At 47.2% G+C, this 22030-nt stretch overlaps 1 protein-coding gene across 1 annotated transcript; it reads left to right on the top strand.

The window, feature by feature from the left end:
- The first annotated feature begins 874 nt into the window (after positions 1 to 874).
- On the top strand, positions 875 to 13381 carry LOC127607076 (gastrula zinc finger protein XlCGF26.1-like). The gene is made up of 2 exons (XM_052075158.1): positions 875 to 1322; positions 10775 to 13381. The coding sequence occupies exons 1-2, from the start codon at positions 1196 to 1198 to the stop codon at positions 12244 to 12246; spliced, it is 1599 nt and encodes a 532-aa protein (XP_051931118.1). The 5' UTR covers positions 875 to 1195; the 3' UTR covers positions 12247 to 13381.
- The last annotated feature ends 8649 nt before the right edge of the window (positions 13382 to 22030 follow it).

The raw sequence follows: 22030 nt of genomic DNA, 5'->3' as shown, positions 1-22030 counted from the left end.
ACTTGACGTCAGGGGGCGGGACCGTTCTGAAGCAGTGATGTCACACATGCACAATGGGAGTCACGCATTACTGTGTTGAGAAGAATGGCCGCCTTCGTCGCAGCAGCGCACTGTGGCTCGTCATTATACAATACATTACAATACAATACAATACAATACAATACAATACAATACAATACAATACAATACAATACAATACAATACAACCAATTGACATTTAATGAAGTAAATACGCATTTAATCAGCACATCGTTTCAAGCAATTTTATTGACATCGTGTAAAATAAATAAACCGAATTTAAAAGTGACATTTCAGTCCTTACCCTTTAATTAAATATCATAAAAATAGAAAGATGAAATGATTGCTTTTGAATAAAAAAATCACAGCACACTTAAAGTTAACTCAACAAACCAAACTGTTAATTTCATGATTTTTAGATTTTTTTAAACAAGCTTCAAGGTAAAAATGGCTGATTTTAGAGGCCTTTTATCTTGAAATGTAACATCAGATCATAATGAAAGTACGGTGGTGAGATACCTGGGGTGGCATAGTGTGCCCTAGACGTGGTCTGGTTGCGGGGAAACAAAATGTAAATAATTTATTTCTTTTTAATCAGGTGAAATGTTTTCTATTGATGGAGAGTAAACATTGACTTCATTTTCTGTCTCAACTTAAGAACGCTCTTGGTGCTATTCTGAGAGAGCTTTCATTCTCTCTGGGTGAACTCATCGTTATCTGAAGAAATTATTTTCAACATTTGAACTATACAGTATGTACTGTATTTGAAATCCAAACCACTGACGGGCATGCATGAGTTGGAAAGCTTTTATTTTGAAGGTGGTCAACAATGCTCGCTTTCGGCAGATTTCCGTGATGCATAGTATGAACAATCGCTGGCTTGACTAATGACTGCAGTCTCGGACTAGGGACAGACACTCTTTCCCAAATTCTCCTGAATTTGTAGTCCATTTGCTCAAACCTCCCCTCGGGGCGTCCACCATCATCTTGCCGGACCAAAACAACTTTTATTGAAGCTTCGTGACTGATTAAAGTCGTCTCGGTGTAGGTTGATATTTCTCGGCCTAGTTCAGTTTAGCCGAGTTAGCCAACACAGCTAACACAGAGACGCCTATTATCTTCACATCGCTCCACAGAGATCGTCAGGGTAAAGTTTGTTCTAATTTTCGTGTGAACAATGTGTACAAGAAGGACATCAGAAGACGAGGGGGAACTTTGTGGAGAAAAAGAGGACCACAAGGGACAACGTCAATTGCTGGACGCCATTGGCAGGATGCAGCCAAGAATTGTTCTTCACAGATTAGGTTGGGTCACACTGTTCGTGTCGCTTATTTCGTACTCTCGTCACAGCCTTCATATGCTGTCTGCATCTTGTGTGTAGGGATATACAGTAATCCCTTGTTTATCGCGGTTAATGGGGACCAAAATCACCCGCGATCAACGAAAATCCGCGAAGTAGCGACCGATTAACATATCTATCTATCTATCTATCTATCTATCTATCTATCTATCTATCTATCTATCTATCTATCTATCTATCTATCTATCTATCTATCTATCTATCTATCTATCTATCTATCTATCTATCTATCTATCTATCTATCTATCTATCTATCTATCCTAATCTAATCTAATCTATCGCCCCACGTGGGCCATTGCGTTTGAGCAATGCCCACTAACACACACACACATAGAGGCCAGCGATCTCCCGCTGGCGTGCAACAGACATGTTTATGATTCGTCAATTAAGGTTGTTTAGACCAGGGGTGCCCACACTTTTGGAGCGAAGATCTACTTTTCCATCAACTAACCGCTACTAATCTACTGTTCCCGGCGTGCGCGCACGCATGCACGCCATCATGAGAAACAGACTGAAATTGCGGCATGCGATGGATGCACTTTTGCAGCATCTTAACTATCATAGCTCACACGTACCATTTTCAAGTGCTTCCCTGGGCCCTCTTAGATTCCTATTCTTTGCCCGTGCCCTCTGTGAATTGTACACGAAGCAAACTCTGAATGAGAATAATGACGATAAAAGATAGACCACAACAGCTCTGATCACAAGCTGCAATTTCAGACTGCTGAGTGCTAACAACTTCTGGTGACGTCATCACGCGCCATCGTAAATTCAAGATTTACCTGCTTTATTTTATTTTTAAAACTTTTTTTTGAAAATGAGACTGATAGGATGATTAGGGTGCAGCGTACATTAACACAAAAATATATTACTAACCTGTACAAAGACAAACAACTGTTTTTTTTTTTTTTTCTCCTCGACACTCCTTGGACCTACTTGGGACCTGTCTTAGATCTACCGGTAGATCAGGATCAGCCTAATGGGCACCCCTGGTATAGACAATTAAGGATGGAGAGACCAGCTTTTGTTCTTAAGTCTCTCTCTCTCTCTCACCGTTATGGTAACTCGGTTCTGCTCAGGGAGGTTGCTGTGCTCCTCTCTCAGGGTCACCAGCCATTGTGCACTCCTGTTATGTGCAACCTTCTTATCCCATATGCCTTTCCAGTACCTTTCTGTTTCCAGTCTTGGTGGGTCAGCTCTGTTGTTAGGACCCTGCCACTGAGCGTACACTTTCACAGGTAGTGTTGCGAACAGCCTGTTTATTCGTCTCGCCTCACTCTCTTTCGTGTACTGGTTTAGGCGGCTGGACAAGGCTTGGAACCTTTGTTTGGCAGTTTCGAGTGCTTCAGGTATGGTCATCTGGATGTTCCTCTCGGGTATCGGCCTTTTCATCGCACCTCTCTGGGCCTCCGTCAATTGACTCACATCTTTCCGAGCCGCCTTGATCTTAGCCTCCAACCGTCTTCCCCATGGTGGGTAACCTATCTCATGGCTCCCCTGGTTGCTATTATAGCCAAGGATCACTGATGCTGAAGCGTATACAGCTCATTGGTTTCCGTGATTGTTACGGTAGGGATTGCCCTCAGTGCTGTATTCACACTTTCCATGAGACTTTCAGGTGGTACTTCACATAGCCGTTGTAATCGGTTTCTAGGTTGCCCAGCTTTCATTCTCGTCATGATCTTAGCTTTCAGGTCAGTTGCTGTCTCGCTCAGCATTTCATTCATTGTGGCTGGCCTCCCAATCTCATCATCTGCATTCATTGGGGCTTGCCTCCCAATCTCTGGTATGACCTCCTCCTCTGATCTGCCTGGGGCCCTTCACCATGGAACCTGCGTTGTACCTCATCAATCTCATGTTGTGACAGCAATTGCCGCTTGTGGATGTTGGAACACTGAGCTACTAGTTGTTTCGTGGTCAACCGTGACTGGGTTTCGAAGTAACCAATTAGCCCACATTCTCTGCATGTAACCCCTCTGACTACGGTTGCTTGAGTAGTAGCATTCCAACAGAGCCATGTTATCGCATCTCGCCCATCTCCTATTTGTTCCAGTAGCCCATTTTTCATCAAGGTGCTCTGGTTCCCCAGCACCTGACGCAGACCTTGTTTGGCCGGGCGACGTCTGAGCCGGCATGTCATTCGTTTTATTGTCTCTCATCATTGTATGAGGTAGGCATTAGCGTGAAGGATCTTGCCCAAGGACCCACACTGGTTGATGTTATGTGGTCATTTTTTGCCCCAAGCGGGATTTGAACCACCGTCTCCCGTATGCCAAAACCGATACCTTACCAACTGAGCTATCCAGGCGCTTTATATATATATATATATATATATATATATATATATATATATATATATATGAGCTGTCAAACAATTAAAATATTTAAATAAAAATGCAACTGTCATAATTAACTCAAATGAACTAAAAAATTAATCTTATTTACTCACACATTTTTTATCGTTTCTGAATTTCCTTTTACATTTTTTGTCCTATTTTTCCCAATTTTAATGCTCTCATCAACATGGAATCACGAATCAGTTTTCTATGTGGCAAATGCAAATATTTACTGAAATAACAATTTCGATTTTCAATTTTACATGAACATTTTTCACTTGAAGCCGTTATTCACACATAATCTCTTCGCTCTGTCATTCTCCACCACCTTCGGAGGTATTTCGCATTTTGACCTTGGGGTTTCCAGTCCATACTCCGCACAGATGTTTCGGTAGACTATGCCAGCCACCTGGTTATGGCGTTCTGGTGTGGTATATCTGGGCCAGGATGAGTGCCTCTGTGCTATCCCTCAGGCTCACACTTACTAGTCCCAGGCCTCCTTCCTTTCAGCTTGCGTAGAGTCTCAGGGTGCTGGAATTGGGATAGAACCCTTCCTTCATGGTTAGGAGCTGACAGTGACAGTACGCTGCAGTGGTTGCGACCTAGCGAAAATAAAACGTCTCCAGTGTTGTCATCGAACCAAGTGTAGTCATTCGAAATGAGGTCTACACATAACCGTAGAGAGACTTCCGTGCAAGAAGGACTAACACAATCAACATAGCCTGACTGTGTTAGGGGGACTCACTCCCCCCTTTTAGAATGGTTTGCCCCAGCAGCACGGGGGAAGTGTGTGCGCTTGTTTGTAATGGCCGGCAGTTTTGAATACAGCGGCACATAATGAACACTGGTGTCCGGGGTCTCGTTATTCTCCAACAAACATACAGAAACAGACTGCTGTGTTCAAAGCAAACTTGAGAAAAACGAAGTATGCAACCATTGTTTGAATCCACTATAGGCAGAGTACTAGTTTACCTTAGATGTGCACTTTATAATGTTATATTGCTCTGTTTTGATTTCATTAAAAAAGCTGTTAAAGCAGCTGTTGTGTGACAAAAAAAAATTCACTGTTGTTGATGGACAGTAATGTGTGAGAGATTATGTGTGAACAACTGCTCCAAGTGAAAAATATTCATGTAAAATTGAAAATTTAAATTGTTATTTCAGTAAATATTTGCATTTGGCTCATAGAAAACTGATTCATGATTCCAAGTTGATGAGAGCATCAAAATGGGGGAAAAATAGGACAAAAAATGTAAAAGGAAATTCAGAAACGATAAAAAATGTGTGAGTAATCACCATTAATTTTTTTAGTTTATTTGAGTTAATTATGACAGTTGCATTTTTAATTAGATTAAATATTTTAATCGTTTGACAGCTCTAATATAAATACACCCTACTCTGGCATCCCATCACTGGCTCCCTGTACATTTTAGTTATTTTCAAGATCCTATTACCGTATTTTCACGACTATTCGACGCACCGTACGGTTGGGCGCAGTCTCATTAATGGGTGACATTTCTGTATTTTACACTTACACAGGACGCACTGTACTAATGGGCGCAGTTTTACAGTGGTAAAACATACGCTTAAACATACGGCATGCATGCATGCTAACACGTTCGCTAACACGTTAGCTTGAAGCATACACTGAAGCTCAAAGCTAAAACACGTTTTTAAAAAGGCAACGAAAGCAGAACTGAGTTCGGTGTATTTTATTTACAAGGTACTCGCGTTTTTTGCTCAATCATCACTCAGAAAGCCATCAGAGTCGTCATCTTCTGCGCCCGAATTGAACAATTGTGCAAGTATCAGTAATCCATCCAAACCGCCGGTTTCCCTCTCGTTGTCAGAGTCACTCTCGTCGTCATGTGGCTCCACAGAAATGATGCCGGCTTTGCCAAAAGCTCGAACAACTGTACTAGCAGATACGTTCGTCCAAGCAGCCACAATCCATTCACAGATTGTGGCGTAACTAGCCTGGCGCTGTCTCCCACTCTTCGTGAAGCTGTGTTCGCCATCGATCATGCATTTTTCCCATGCCGCTCGCAACTTCACTTTGAACGCCCGGTTGATGCCGATGTCCAGCGGTTGGAATTCATTTTCGGGGGTTCTTGGAAACGAAAACCGAAGTTGTTTTGCAATAATGCACATACTCACATTTTATACAGGTGCTGGTACCTGCTAGAGGCGTGCCTTTAGCGTCCACTTACACGCCCACCCTTCACTCATTGCCGGACCCACCCCCTGCGTGCCTGTCCTCACTCACGTCCACCTCTCTTCATATATTTACATATATGTGCACGGACGCGCTTCACTGAATGGCCGACCTCTTCTCCGCATGCGTGCGTGTCGTCACTCACGTACACATTTTCTCTCTCTCCATAATTTACATATAAGTGCACGGACGCGCTTCACTGATTGGCCGACCTCTTCTCCGCACTTCACTGATTGGCCGACCTCTTCTCCGCATGCGTGCGTGTCGTCACTCACGTACACATTTTCTCTCTCTCCATAATTTACATATAAGTGCACGGACGCGCTTCAGTGATTGGCCGACCTCTTCTCCGCATGCGTGCATGTCGTCACTCACGTACACATTTTCTCTCTCTCCATATATTTACATATAAGTGCACGGACGCGCTTCACTGATTGGTCGACCTCACTTCCGCCTTTTCTCTATATAAACAGCGTGTCGGGTCTCAGCCAGATTTTGGAACTCAGCTCATATAAAAGATGAGCCGCATTATAAGGCGTCCTGTCCATTTTGGAGAAAATTTTAGACTTTTAATGGCGCCTTATAGTCGTGAAAATACGGTATTTGTTTTCAAATCTCTAAATGACCATGCGCCACCTTCCGTCTCTGAGCTCATCCACCCCTACACACCTGCCCGGTGCCTCAGGTCTGCGGACGAAACATTATTACGGGTAGAGGGAAGGGTAATCTCATTCAAGTCGGCCACCCAGAAACGCCGGCCGGTCTGTCAACCATCACGTGTTAGCCGGCTTGGCTACGTCAGCAAACGGTCCTCGCAACAGCGATACTGTCGGCGTCAACTTTGGACTACTCAATATCAGTTCGCTTACGGGGAAGGGTATACTTTTCCAAAATATCCTCACGGACCGTAAGCTTGACATTCTTTGCTTAAATGAAACCTGGCAAACTCCCGGGGACTTCTCACAGTTGAACGATTCCACTCCCCCGGGATTTGTTTACATTTCCAAGCCCCGCGATTCTGGTCGCGGAGGAGGTCTCGCGATAGTATACCGCGAGAAGTGGAAAGCACTTCTGGTTTCTCTCCCGCCACTTTCCTCCTTTGAATGCCTTGCCTGTCAAATATCCGGACCCATTCCCACGATTATTGCCACAGTATACCGCTCCCCCAAACCCCACCGCGACTTTTTAAATGAAGTGTCTCCTTTCCTCACACATCTCTCCTCTCTTGTCACCAAATGTAATAATCCTGGGAGATTTTAATATACATATGGACAACAGTGCTCTTCCTCTCACCATTGACTTCACTTCTTCAATTAACAGTTTTGGTTTTTATCAATTTGTAGATTTTCCCACACACATCAAAGGTCACACCCTGGATCTGATCTGCTGCTCTGGTATTTCCCCCTCCAACTGTACTGCTGACGAACTTCCAATAACGGACCACTTCCTTATAATAAGATAAGATATCCTTTATTCGTCCCACACTGGGGAAATTTACAGCCTCCAGCAGCAAGAATGTATGTAGAAAGAAGAAAGAGAAAAAAACAACAAACATCTTTCAATTAAATGCAATTTGAACACAAAATGGATAAATCGCAGTACTATTTACAATTTTCCTTCACATCATTTAATTGTTATTATTATTATGATTGTTATTTTTTATTCATCAGCCTGACAGCAGTCGGTAGGAATGAGCGTCGGTATCTCTCCTTCTTGCTGCACGGGTGTAACAGTCTCTGGCTGAAGGAGCTACCAAGTGCTGTCAGGGCGGGCTGGAGGGGGTGGGAGGGACTGGCCATCATAGCTTTTAGCTTAGTTAGCATCCTTCTGTTGCCCACCGCCTCCAGAGTGTCAAGGGAGCAACCCAGGACAGAACTGGCCTTCCTGACCAGTCGCTCCAGTCTCTTTCTGTCCCGGGCTGAGATGCTGCCTGACCAGCAGACAATGCCATAATGGATGGCCGAGGCCACCACCGAGTTATAGAACGTCTTAAGGAGTGACCCCTGAACCCCAAAAGACCTCAGTTTCCTGAGTAGGAAGGGTCGGCTCTGTCCTTTCCTAATCAGGGTGTCCGTGTTTGTAGACCATCTCATTCAACATTACACTCCAGCTCTCAACTGCCAAATCACCCCGGACCATTGTTTACCGTAATATTAAAGACATTAACATTGACTCCCTCACTGCATGGCTGACCACCCTGACTCCGGACATTGACTCCACTCCTGATGATTTGGTTTTCCGATATAACTCTGGTCTCACCAGCATCCTCAATACGCTCGCCACTGTCAAGTCTCGCTCTGTCCTTTTTACTAGGTCTGCCCCTTGGTTCACCCCTCATCTACGTTCCTTGAAGTCCCAAACCCGGCAGCTTGAGAGACTTTATAGGAAAACCGGCCTCACTGCTCACAAGGACATCAATGCAGCTCAACTATCCCTCTACAAGGATTCCATTTCTCAAGCAAAATCACATTACTACTCCGGACTCATCTGCTCCAATGCTGGAAATACTAAGACTCTCTTTTCCCTTTTGGAACAGAATCACTCAACCTCCTGACTCCCTACCACCTCACTTTTACTCTCGTGACACCTGCAACGCACTTCTCCTCTTTTTCAACGAAAAAATCAACAGAATCCACCAGCATCTGGGCTCCTCTGTACCTTTCCCCTCCTCTGACCTTCTCACCCCTTGCAAACTGTTCTCTTCTTTTGAACTCCCTCATCTCTCATTAATTTCAGACCTCATCATTAAATTCAAGACTTCCTCCTGTCAGCTCGATCCCCACAGTTCTGGTCAAATCCTGCCTACCCTCTCTGCTTCCCTTCATCTCAGCCATTATCCATTCCTCTCTGTCGACTGGAATTGTTCCTGTGCTCTTCAAAACTGCAGCTGTCACCCCAATCCTGAAAAAACCTGGTTCAGATCCCAATGACTTCAATAACCTACGCCCCATTTCTCATCTTCCCGTCATCTCGAAAATTCTGGAGAAAACTGTCGCCTCTCAGCTCCACTCCCACCTCACCGACAATAGTCTTTATGAACAATTCCAGTCCAGCTTCCGTCCCTGTTACAGTACTGAAACAGCCCTCATAAAAATCACAAACGATCTTCTCATGGCAGCAGACTGTGGCCTTATCTCCATCCTCATCCTCCTTGACCTGAGTGCAGCCTCCGACACAATCTCTCACCCCATCCTCCTCAATAGACTCTCTACCACAGGCATCACCAACACCCCTCTACGTTGGTTCCACTCATATCTCACTGGCCGCTCTCAGTTCATTCAACTTGGTTCTTTTACTTCACAATCCCTCCCCGTTTCTTCTGGTGTTCCCCAGGGTTCTGTCCTCGGTCCGCTCCTCTTCATTGTCTACCTCCTTCCGCTCGAAAACATTTTCCGCAAATTTGGCTTACACTTTCACTGCTTTGCGGATGACACCCAGCTCTATCTCTCCAGCAAACCCGACGCTTCTCTCCCACCCTCATCCCTCTCTCACTGTCTCTCAGAAATCAAATCTTGGTTCACCCACAATTTCCTCAAGCTAAACAGCAATTAAACTGAACTCCTACTCGTCGGTACCAAATCCACTCTAAACAAAGCCGACAGTTTCTCCCTCACAATTGATAATGCCACTATATCTCCTTCCCCCCAGGTGAAGAGTCTGGGTGTCATCCTTGACAGTTCACTATCCTTTCACTCCCACATCAATAACATTACCCTGTCCGCTCATTTCCACCTTCGCAATATAAACCACCTCCGTCCCTCACTCAGTCCGCACACCACGGCTATCCTTGTTCACATTCTCGTCACTTCCCGTATTGACTACTGCAACTCACTCCTCTTCGGTGTCCATCAGAAATTCCTCCATGAACTTCAACTTGTTCAGAATTCAGCAGCCCGGATCATCACGAGAACCCCCTCCTTCCATCATATCACTCCCATCCTCCGACAGCTCCACTGGCTTCCTGTCAAACTTAGAATCAACTTCAAATTACTTCTCTATACATTCAAAGCCATCCACAACTTTGCGCCCCCCTATCTGTCAGATCTTCAAATCTCCATTCCCTCTCGCTCACTCAGGTCCTCATCCTCCCTCCTCCACAGTACAATGGGGTGCAGACAGTCGCTTTGCCCCCAAACTCTGGAACTCACTTCCTCCCAACATTCGTAATATTGACTCTCTTTCCTTATTCAAAACCCAGCTCAAAACCCACCTATTCAGACTTGCCTACCCGCCTTAAATCTTTCTTTCTTTATTTATTTTATCTGTGTTTTACCATTGGTCTTGGCTGTACAGTGTCCTTGAGTGTTGTGAAAGGCGCTTACAAATGTCATGTATTATTATTATTATTATTATTAGAAGTACCAAGAACTAAACTGAGGCTCAGAGGGGATCAAGCCTTTTCCGTTGCTGGCCCCTCTCTCTGGAATGACCTCCCATTGAACATTCAGCAAACCTCCACGCTGCAGATCTTTAAAACCCACCTCAAAACTCACTTTTATTCTTTGGCATTTGACTCAGCATGACCCAAATGATGATTTTAGTTATCCTGTTTGGTGCTCTCTTCCGTCATTGTTTCTGATTTTTTGCTTTGCTTTCCTGTTGTATATGTTAGTTACTCCATGTACTGCACTTTGTGTGCAGCGATGGCTGTTTAGTGCTCTATAAATACATTTGAGTTGAGTTGAGAGTTGAGTAATAAAAATAATCCAAAAAAAGAAAGATCCACCACCAATATGTGATGCTGGTAATGTCACATTGAGTTGTAATCTGAACTCATCTCAGAGTAACCTTCATTGTAATTAGAAACCATAATTGCATGTGTTTTTGTCTTCTTGTGTCATGCAGAGATCAGCGAAGATCCTTGTTGTGAGCGGCTGGATGCAGAGCTCTCTCACTTTGAGGAAGAAGAACAGCAGACCCGTTACATTAAAAGAGAGGAGGAGCCAGAGCACTCTTGCACGAAAGAAGATGACAACAGATCATCAAATGTTGATGATGATGAGGATGAAGTGTCTGATGGTGATCTGACATGTCAAACTGACAACAAACCCTGGAAATGTTCCCGGTGTGGGAAGATGTTTACTTGTAGGAGAGCTTTGAAAACACACGTGAGAACCCACACATGTGTGAAACCTTTTGTCTGCTCAGTGTGTGGCCAAAGATTCTCTCAAAAGGGAAGCTTAATAAAACACACTAGAATCCACACTGGTGAGAAACCATTTTCCTGCTCAATTTGTGGCCAAAGAATCTCTGACAAGACAACCTTAAACACACACGTGAGAACCCACACTGGTGATAAACCTTTTGCCTGCTCAGTGTGTGGCCAAAGATTCTCTCACAAGAGAAGCTTAATTAACCACTCAAGAACCCACACTGGTGAAAAGCCATTTTCCTGCTCAGTTTGTGGCCAAAGATTCTCTGAGAAGACAACCTTAAAAACACACACCAGAACACACACTTGTGAGAAACCTTTTTCCTGCTCAGTTTGCGGTCAAGGATTGTCTTGGAGAGTGAGCATGAAAAGGCACATAAGAACCCACACTGGTGAGAAACCTTTTGCCTGTTCAGATTGTGGCCAGAGATTCACTCATAAGGAATATTTAAAAAGCCATGTGAGAATACACACAGGTGAGAAACCTTTTGCCTGTTCAGATTGTGGCCAACGATTCTCTCAGAAGGGAGACTTAAATGTACACACAAGAACCCACACAGCTGAGAAACCTTTTGCCTGTTCAGATTGTGGCCAAAGATTCTCTCGCAAGGGAAGCTTAAACAAGCATGCAAGAATCCACACTGGTGAGAAACAGTTCGCTTGTTCAGACTGTAGCCAAAGATTCTCTCGGAAGGACCACTTAAAAAGCCACATGAGAATACACACAGGTGAGAAACCTTTTGCCTGTTCAGATTGTGGCCACCGGTTCTCTCACAGAGAACACTTAAAAAGCCACATGAGGATACACACAGGTGAGAAACCTTTTGCCTGTTCAGATTGTGGACAAAGATTCTCTCAGAAGGGAGACTTAAATGGACACTTAAGAACCCACACAGGTGAGAAACCTTTTGCCTGTTCAGATTGTGGACAAAGCTTCGCTCTCAAGCGAACCTTAAGAAAGCATGTAAGAATCCACACAGGTGAGAAACTGTTCGCCTGTTTAGACTGTGGTCAAAGATTCTCTCAAAAGGCACAGTTCAAAGAACACACCAGAACACACACCAGTGACAAACCTTTTTCTTGTTCAGTTTGTGGCCAAAAATTGTCGCTGACGTCTCAGATGAAAAATCACAAGTGTGTGAATGAGATAAATAGTCATCAATGAAGTTTTCACCTCTCATCTGAGCAGGCTTCACGATTTTATCCACCGAGGCTGATTGAAATTTAAATACTTTTATTTTGAAAATATTTTTTGGTTGTTGTAATGAATTAGAAAATCAAGCATCGTTATTGGCGATATAATACTTTTGGATTCTTCATTATAGATCGTTTTTATTTGGCTCTGAGTTGCGGTTTTTATATGTACCGTATTTTCACGACTATAAGGCGCCATTAAAGTTGCGGTTTTTATATGTACCGTATTTTCACGACTATAAGGCGCCATTAAAAGTCTTAAATTTTCTCCAAAATGGACAGGACGCCTTATAATGTGGAGCATCTGTGTATGCGCCGAGTTCCAAAGCCTGACTGAGAGCACCTCTGACCTACACGCTGTTTATACAGAGAAAAGGTGGCGTGAGTGACGACAGGCATGCGAAGGTCTGCCAATGAGTGAAGGGTGGGCGTGTAAGAGAGACACTTAAGGCAGGTCCCTACCAGGTACCAGTCGCCAATGAGTTAAGGGTGGGCGTGGAAGAGGACGCTAAAGGCACGCCCCTAGCAGGTACCAGTCGCCAATGAGTGAAGGGTGAGCGTGTAATAGGTGAAGAGAAAAACGTGAGTACATTGTAAAATGGTTAAATAAAGTACAACCGAACTCAGTTTTGCTTCCGTTGCCTTTTTAAAAACGTGTTTTTAGCATGCGTGCATGCATGCCGTATGTTTAAGCATGGCGTTTTACCATGCCTGGCTGTGCCCAATAATACAGTGCGTTTTGTGTGTGTCAAATATAGAAATAGCACCCCTTACTGAGACTACGCCCAACAACACGGTGTGCTGAATGGTCGTGAAAATACGGTAGTTTGTTTTAAGTCATTTTCAGAGGAGGTTTGGTTGTTTGATTTACTTTCTATTATCTTTTTATTGTCCCATCCTTGATTGTACAGCACCCCAGGTATCGAGATATATGTTTCGTCTTTTATTGGACGCTATCCTGAATAAAATGGGCATTTTCCATTTTGTAATGAAATGTGTGACGGAGCCATACGTTTTGTTTGATACTGTGTGTTGCTTGCTGGCCAATAAAGTTGTCTTTGCTCAAAAAGCTTGGATCAGCCGAGTCTTCTTTAATATCACCCATCTCAATATCGCAGAGATACACGACTGGTAAGGCACCATTTCCCTGCAGCTAGATATAAAAATAGGAGCCCCAAAACAGAAGGTTTGCCCTCTCTTTCAATGTTGACATTCATTCTAACATGTTGCAAATAAGGTCAGAGTGGAATTTTTGAACACCGCTTTAAACTGGGAGGTCCGAGCCCCAAAGTCAGGAAACAAAAGACCCCAAATTCACCCATCAGAGAAGAACCCCATGGAGACAAAAACTGAATGGCAAAACATCATCAGAATCATCTTTATTGGCCAAGTATGTAGAAGACACAAGGAATTTGTCTCCGATATCATACGCTGCATTCGTATCATCAAGGACATGACAAATAAGTATGGAAAAATTACGTATGGAAGGACATTTCGTAATGTAAGTGAACCTTAGTGCGGTGGTACCACCCAATCACAACTGTGAGACAATGTGCAAAGTATCGAGCAGAGCTAAAGTGATCAGTGGTAGAATACAATACTATAACAGTTGCACAGTTGGAAAATCATTGAACCATTTTAAAGTGACCAGTAGCAGTATTTGTAGGACAAGAAGTGTGCAGTTGTGCAGATGTCCTTGAGTGCTTTGAAGTGTCTGGTGCGGTGGAGTATACGTCAGTGACTGTTTAAGAAGCTGTTTAAGTGTTTGCCCCTCCGTGAGCTGTCACCTTACCGTGGTGGGGGGGTTTGTGTGTCCCAATGATCCTAGGGGCTAAGTTGTCTGGGGCTTTATGCCCCTGGCAGGGTCACCCACGGCAAACAGGTCCTAGGTGAGAGACCAGACAAAGCACGGCTCGCAAACCCCGAATGATGAATAAAATAAATGGCACTCAGTTTGCCTTGCCCGGACGCGGGTCATCGGGGCCCCCCTCTGGACCCAGGCCTGGACGTGGGGCTCGTTGGCGAGTGCCTGGTGGCCGGGCCTACACCCATGGGGCCCGGCCGGGCTCAGCCTGAAGAGGCAACGTCCCCCTTCTCATGGTCTCACCACCCATGGGAGGTGCCAAAGGGGTCGGGTGCAGTGTGACCTGGGTGGCAGCCAAAGGCGGGGACCCTGGGAGTCCGATCCCCGGCTGCAGAAGCTAGTTCTTTGGACATGGAATGTCACCTCTCTGGCAGGGAAGGAGCCCGAGCTGGTGTGTGAGGCTGAGAAATTCCGACTAGATAGAGTCAAACTTGCCTCCACACACAGCCTGGGTTCTGGTACCAGTTCTCTCGAGAGGGGTTGGACTCTCTTCCACTCTGGAGTTGCTCACGGTGAGAGGCGCAGAGCAGGTGTGGGCATACTCATTGCCCACCGGCTCAGTGCTTGTATATTGGGGTTCACACCGGTAGACGAGAGGATTGCCTCCCGCCGCCTTCGGGTGGGGGGACGGGTCCTGACTGTTGTTTGTGCATATGCACCAAACAGCAGCTCAGCGTACCCACCCATTTTGGAGTCCTTGGAGGGTGTGCTGGAGAGTCCTCCCGCTGGGGACTCGCTTGTTCTGCTAGGGGACTTCAATGCTCACGTGGGCAATGACAGTGAGACCTGGAAGTGCGTGATTGTGAGGAATGCCCCCCCCCCCCACCCCGATCAGAACTCGAGTGTTGTTTTGTTACTGGACTTCTGTGCTCGTCACGGATTGTCCATAAAGAGCACCTTGTTCAAACATAAGGGTGTCCATATTTGCACTTGGCACCAGCACACCCTTGGTTGCAGTTCAATGATTGACTTTGTGGTTGTATCATCGGATTTGCGGCCGCATGTTTTGGACACTTGGGTGAAGAGAGGGGCGGAGCTGTCAAGTGATCACCACCTGGTGGTGAGTCGGTTTCGATGGTGGGGGAAGATGCCGGTTCGTCCCGGCAGATCTAAACGTATTGTGAGGGTTTGTTGGGAGCGTCTGGCGGAATCCCCTGTCAGAAAGAGTTTCAACTCCCACCTCCGAATGGACCATGTTCTGTGCCTCTATTGTTGAGGCGGCCAATCTGAGTTGTGGACGTAAGGTGGTTGGTGCCTGTCGTGGCGGCAATCCCCTGACTCGCTGGTGGACACCAGCAATAAGGGATTCCGTCAAGCTGAAGAAGGAGTCCTACCGGTGTCAGTGGGACCCCAGAGGAAGCTGACGGGTATCAACTAGCTAAGCGGAACGCAGCTTCGGTGGTCGCCGAGGCAAAAACCCAGCCGTGGGAAGAGTTCGGTGAGGCCATGGAAGCCGACCTACGGACGGCTTCGAGGAAATTCTGGTCCACCATCCGACATCTCAGGAGAGGGAAGCAGTGCAACACTAACGCTGTGTACAGTGGGGATGGAGCGCTGCTGACTTCGACTCAGGACGTTGTGAACCGGTGGGCAGAGTACTTCGAAGACCTCCTCAACTCTGCCAACACGCCTGCCTTGGAGGAAGCAGAGTCTGGGGACCCTGAGGTGGGCTCTCCTATCTCTGTGGTAGAAGTCACCGATGTGGTTAAAAAGCTCCTCGGTGGCAAGGCCCCAGGGGTGAATGAGATCAGCCCGGAGTTACTTAAGGCTCTGGATGTTGTGGGGCTGTCCTGGTTGACACGCCTCTGCAATATTGCGTGGACAGCGGGGAGAGTGCCTCTGGATTGGCAGACTGGGGTGGTGGTCCCTCTTTTTAAAAAGGGGGACCGGACAGTGTGTTCCAACTACAGAGGGATCACACTCCTCAGCCTCCCTGTAAAGGTCTATTCAGGGGTGCTGGAGAGAAGGGCCCGTCGGGAAGACAAGCCTCAGAATGAGGAGGAGCAGTGTGGTTTTCGTCCCGGCCGTGGAACAGTGGACCAGCTTTACACTCTTAGCAGGGTCCTCGAGGGTATGTGGGAATTCGCCCAACCAGTCTCCATGTGTTTTGTAGCCTTGGAGAAGGCGTTTGACCGTGCCCCTCGGGGAATTCTGTGAGGGGTGCTTTGTGGGTATGGAGTACCGAACCCCCTGATATGGGCTGTTTGGTCACTATACCACCGATTGCCGGCAGTAAGTCAGAATCGTTTCCAGTGAGAGTTGGACTCCGCCAAGGCTGCCCTTTGTCGCCGATTCTGTTCATCTCCTTTACGGACAGAATTTCAGGCGCAGCCGAAGCGTTGAGGGGGTCTGTTTTGGTGGCCTCAGTATTGAATCTCTGCTTTTTGCAGATGATGTGGTACTGTTGGCTCCTTCAAGTAGGACTCTCCAACTCTCACTGGAGCGTTTCACAGCCGAGTGTGAAGTGGTTGGGATGAAAATCAGCACCTCCAAATCTGAAACAGTGGTCCTCAGTCAGAAAAGGGTGGAGTGCCCCCTCCGGGTCGGGGAGGAGATCTTGCCCCAAGTGGAGGAGTTTAAGTATCTTGGGGTCTTGTTCACGAGTGAGGGCAGGAGGGAGCGAGAGATTGACAGGCGGATGGGTGCAGCGTCTGCTGTGATGCGGACGTTGTATCAGTCTGTCGTGATAAAGAAGGAGCTGAGCCAAAGGGCGAAGCTCTCAATTTACCGGTCGATCTACGTTCCAACCCTCATCTCAGCTATGGGTCGTGACCGAAAGAACGAGATCCCGGATACAAGCGGCCGAAATGAGTTTTCTCAGCAGGGTGTCCGGGCTCTCCCTTAGAGATAAGGTCAGAAGCTCGGTCATCCGGGAGGGGCTCAGAGTCGAGCCGCTTCTCCTCCACATCGAGAGGAGCCTGATGAGGTGGCTTGGGCATCTGATTCGGATGCCTCCTGAATGCCTCCCTGGTGAGGTGTTCTGGATATGTCCCACAGGGAGGAGACCCCGAGGACGACCCAGGACACGCTGGAGAGACTATGTCACCCAGCTGGGCTTCCCTGCTAAAGCTGCTGCCCCCGCGACCTGGCCCCAGGGCCAGCAGCGGTAGAAGATGGATGGATGGACCGGTCGCGCCTGCCTGAGGGGAGTAGCTGGAAATGTGGTGGGCAGGGTGCGGGGGATCTAGTAGGATATTCCGTGCCCTTGTTTTGATTGTAGCAGTGTGCAAGTCCTCACAAGTGGGTAGGGCGGTGCCAATGATGTTTTCCGCCATCTTAACTGTTCGTTGAAGTCAGATTTTGTCCTTTTTTGTGGCGGCCCCAAACCAAACCGTGATGGAAGAACACAGGATTGATTCAATGACTGCCGTGTAGAACTGTCAAAGCACCTCCTGTGACAGGCCATGCTTCCTCAGCAGCCTTAGGAAGTACATCCTCTGCTGGGCCCTTTTCAGGATGGAGTTGGTGTTGACCTCCCACTTCATGTCCTGGTAGACTGTGATTCCCAGAAACCTGAAGGTCTCGATGTTGACACAGAACAGTTGGATAGTGTGAGGGGTAGCTGTGGTGAGGTTTCCTGAAGTCCACCATCATCTCTACAGTCTTGAGCGCGTTCAGCCCTCGGTTGTGTAGGCTGCACCAGAGCGCCAGCTGCTCCCCTTGTTGTCGGTACGCAGACTCGTCTCCGTCTTTGATGAGACCGATGACTGTGGTGTCGTCTGCGAACTTTATGAGTTTGACACCTAGGCTTGTTGAGGTGCAATCGGTCGTGTAGTGGGAGAAGAGCAGTGGAGAGAGGACACATCCCTGTGGGGCTCCAGTGCTACTGGTGCGTGTTGATGATGTTGTTCTTCCCAGTCTCACCTGTTGTGTCCGTCCTGTCAGGAAGCTGATGATCCACTGGCAGATCATAGGGGGCACACCGATCTGGAGAAGTTTGGGCGTGAGGGATTCTGGGATGATGGTGTTGAACGCAGAGCTTAAATCCACAAACAGGATCCTTGCGTAGGTCCCTCTGCTGTCGAGGTGCTCGAGGATGTAGTGCAGGCCTATGTTGACTGCATCCTCCACAGACCTGTTTGCCCGATAGGCAAACTGAAGAGGGTCCAGCAGGGGTCCGGTTACGTTCTTTAGGTGGTTCAGCACAAGGTGTTCAATGGACTTCATGACCACAGGTGTCAGAGCGACAGGCCTACAGTCGTTCAGTTCCGATGTTGCTGGTTTCTTGGGAACTGGGATGATGGTAGACTGTTTGAAGCAGGATGGGACCTCACACAGCTCCAGGGTGTCCTTTTCAAATCAGCAGAAAAATATGTTTAGTTCATCAGCCAGACCCTTATTGTTAACTGTTTTGGGGGATGGCACAGTCCTCACTGATTGTCCGACTTCTTTGCTGCATGCCTGTCCACAGTCACTTCCGCCTTTTCTCTATATAAACAGCGTGTCGGCTGTCAGTCAGGTTTTGGAACTCAGCGCATGCACAAGACGCTCCGCATCATAAGGCGTCCTGTCCATTTTGGAGAAAATTTAAGACTTTTAATGGCGCCTTATAGTCGTGAAAATACGGTAAACGAGATTTATAAAGAGGCATTTTTAAACCATTTACATGAGCATATAAAATCTAAATGTAATCCCTTCCTACACCTTACAAACTAAGGAGAGTGCTATAATATGTGTAAAGAATAGAGTATTCACATGTCCTTGATAGCGTCTGCTGTGTTGGGTCTGTCTCAGTGAGAGACTGAGGCTGCTGTTGTCTTCTTCTCTGATCAAAACAATGTTGTCTTTTCCTCTGATCAAAACAGCGGATCAGAGGAAGCGGATATTCCATGAAATGCACCATATTAAAAACATTCATTCTGTGTCTTTTATGCATTTTTTTCACTTTCAAATTATCCGCGGGCCTGATCAAACCTCCTTTCGGGCCGATTCCGGCATGCGGGCCGTAAATTTGACACCACAGTTGTAAGCGGATAGTTGAGCTGTGTAGATGTCCTTGTCAGCAGTGAGACCAGTTTTCCTGTAGAGTCTTTCAAACTGACTTTTTTTGGATTTCATGGAACGGAGATGAAGGGTGAACCAGGGGGCAGACTGGGTCAAAAAGACAGAGCGGGACTTGACAGGAGCGAGCCTATTGAGGATGTTGATGAGACCAGAGTTATATCGGTAAACCAAATTGTTAGGAGTGGAATCTGTGTCCGGAGTCAGGGTAGCGATCTATGAAGTGAGAGCGTCAATGTTGATGTCTTTAATATTACGGAAAATGATGGTATGGGGTGATTTGGTGGTAGAGAGCTGGAGGGTAATGTTCAATGAAATGAGGAAGTGGTCCGTTATTGGAAGTTCATCAGCAGTACAGGTGGAGGCGGTAAGACCAGAGCAGCAAATCAGGTCCAAGGTGTGACCTTTGATGTGTGTGGGGAAGTCTACAAACTGATGGAAACCAAAAATGTCAAGTGAAGGGGTGAAGTCAATGGTAAGAGGAAGAGCAGTGTTGTCCATGTGTATATTAAAATCTCCCAGGTTGATTATATTGGAGATAAATAGAAAAGATGGGTGAGGACAGCAGACAGTTCATTCAAGAAGTCACAGTGAGGTTTGGGGGAGCGGGAGACTATGGCAATAATCGTGGGTGTGGGTCCGGATATTTGACAGGCAACGCATTCAAACGAGGAGAGTGAAAGGATGGAGACTGGAAGTACTTTCCACTTCTCGGGGTATGATATCGCGAGACCACATCCGCAACCGGAGCCACGGGGCTTGGACATGTAAACAAATCCCGGGGGAGTTGAGTCGTTTAGTTGTGAAAAGTCGCCAGGAGTTTGCCAGGTCTCATTCAAAAAAGAATGTCAAGCTTACGGTCAGTGAGGATATCTTGGAAAAGTATACCCTTCCCCGTAAGCGAACTGATGTTGAGTAGTCCAAAGTTGACGCCGGCAGTATCGCTGTTGCGAGGACCGTTTGCTGACGTAGCCAAGCCGGCTAACACGTGATGGTTGACAGACCGGCCGGCGTTTCTGGGTGGCCGACGGGAGGATGATCAGAAGGATGTGATCCCTTTGGATCGATCGAGGTGGAATCCCTGACTAGACCCATGGTGGATGTATTTCTGGGAAGGAAGGCGAGCGATACCCGGGAATTGGTGTAAAGCAGGAGGAGGGCACAGCCCCTGGAAGCGGAGCCTGAGGAGCTCAGCCACTGAGTACTGTAGCAGACCTTCGACAGGTTGATGGAGGATCGACAGGATGGTCCATTATAGTAGGGCCCAGATACAGGCCCTGTTGACCCCCATATGGAGCACAAAGGAGTGGAGAAGGTACGGGGCCTGATCCGAGAGCCGAGCAGGTAGGACGCTGCGACTCCGGGACAGTAGAAAACGGTTGAGGGTGCGAAGCAAGAGTGGACTGGGGGCTGCAGTGGAACCATTTTCGTGTGTGAGGACAGTACTTTCGTGTGAAGACAGTAAACATCCATCCATCCATCCATCCATCCATTTTCCACCGCTTTAGGACGGAAGCCCAGACTTCCCTCTCCCCAGCCACTTCTTCGAGCTCTTCCTGGCTGATGTCCTGGGTCGTCCTCGGGGTCTCCTGCCAGTGGGACATGCCCAGAACACCTCACCAAGGAGGCGTCTAGGAGGCATCCTAATTAGATGCTCTAGCCACCTCATCTGGCTCCTCTCGACGTGTAGGAGAAGCGGCTCTACTCTGAGCTCCTCCCGGATGACCGAGCTTCTCACCTTATCTCTAAGGGAGAGCCCGGACACCCTGCGGAGAAAACTCATTTCGGCCGCTTGTATCCAGGATCTCGTTCTTTCGGTTACGACCCATAGCTCGTGACGATAGATGAGGGTTGGGACGTAGATCGACCGGTAAATTGAGAGCTTCGCCCTTTGGCTCAGCTCCTTCTTTTCCACGACAGACCAATACAAAGTCTGCATCAGAGAAGACGCTGCACCGATCCGCCTGTCGATCTCTCGCTCTCTCCTGCCCTCACTCGTGAACAAGACCCCAAGATACTTAAACTCTTCCACTTGGGTCAAGATCTCCTCCCCGACCCGGAGAGGGCACTCCACCCTTTTCCGACTGAGGACCATGGTTTCAGATTTGGAGGTGCTGATCCTTGGCTTGAAAAAAGATTGCACTGTTGTGCACAGGTGTAACAAGTACAGGAGCCCAAAATCCACAAAATGTGAGACAACAGGCGATCGCCATTGTATTTTGCAACCTATTTATACCGTAGTCTGCGTCGGATCACTCACAAAACGTTGATGTGATTCAGCCGGCCGGCGAGGCATCACACGTCACAACTTCCGAGTTTTGCCGAAATGAAGAGCGCCTCGATACAAGCTTCGTGGAAACGCCCTTCCCATTACTCGACACAGCATGTGGGTAACGTGGCCTGGGCAGGCTGGGAGTTGGTGCTGGCACCGTGACGGCGGTTGTAGTAGAGGGCCTGCAGCTCCTTCTCTGCAGCATCGCTTTCTCGGACGGTGTCCAGATCCGGCCATTTGGGCTGAAGGTTGGCCTCCAGTGTTGGAAGAGTTGATTTGATTTTCCGGCCCCTGAGAAGCTCTGCAGGGCCCACGCCAGTGGTGGTAGAGGGAGTTGAGCGAAAGCTCATGAGGGCGAGCAGAGCGTTTTTTTGTTGTAAGATCCTCTTGGCGGCCTGAACCCCTCTCTCTGCATGTCCATTCCCTTGGGCATGGTGCGGGCTTGAGGTCATGTGCTGGAAATCAAAGTCTTTTTGACACCAAACCTGTTGATCACATGACGAGGAAGCGGATCTGGTTCTGTCTGAACACACACTTCTCTCTGTTTAACTTCAAGCCACCAAATGGTGTTATAAAAGTGGTTAGCTTGCTGCTTTCTGTACTTAGAGGGATCTGCCA

This window comes from Hippocampus zosterae, chromosome 9, assembly GCF_025434085.1.
Source record: "Hippocampus zosterae strain Florida chromosome 9, ASM2543408v3, whole genome shotgun sequence".
NCBI lineage: Eukaryota > Metazoa > Chordata > Actinopteri > Syngnathiformes > Syngnathidae > Hippocampus > Hippocampus zosterae.
Note: the sequence above shows the minus strand (reverse complement) of the source record. Positions and strands in the feature narration are given on the sequence as shown.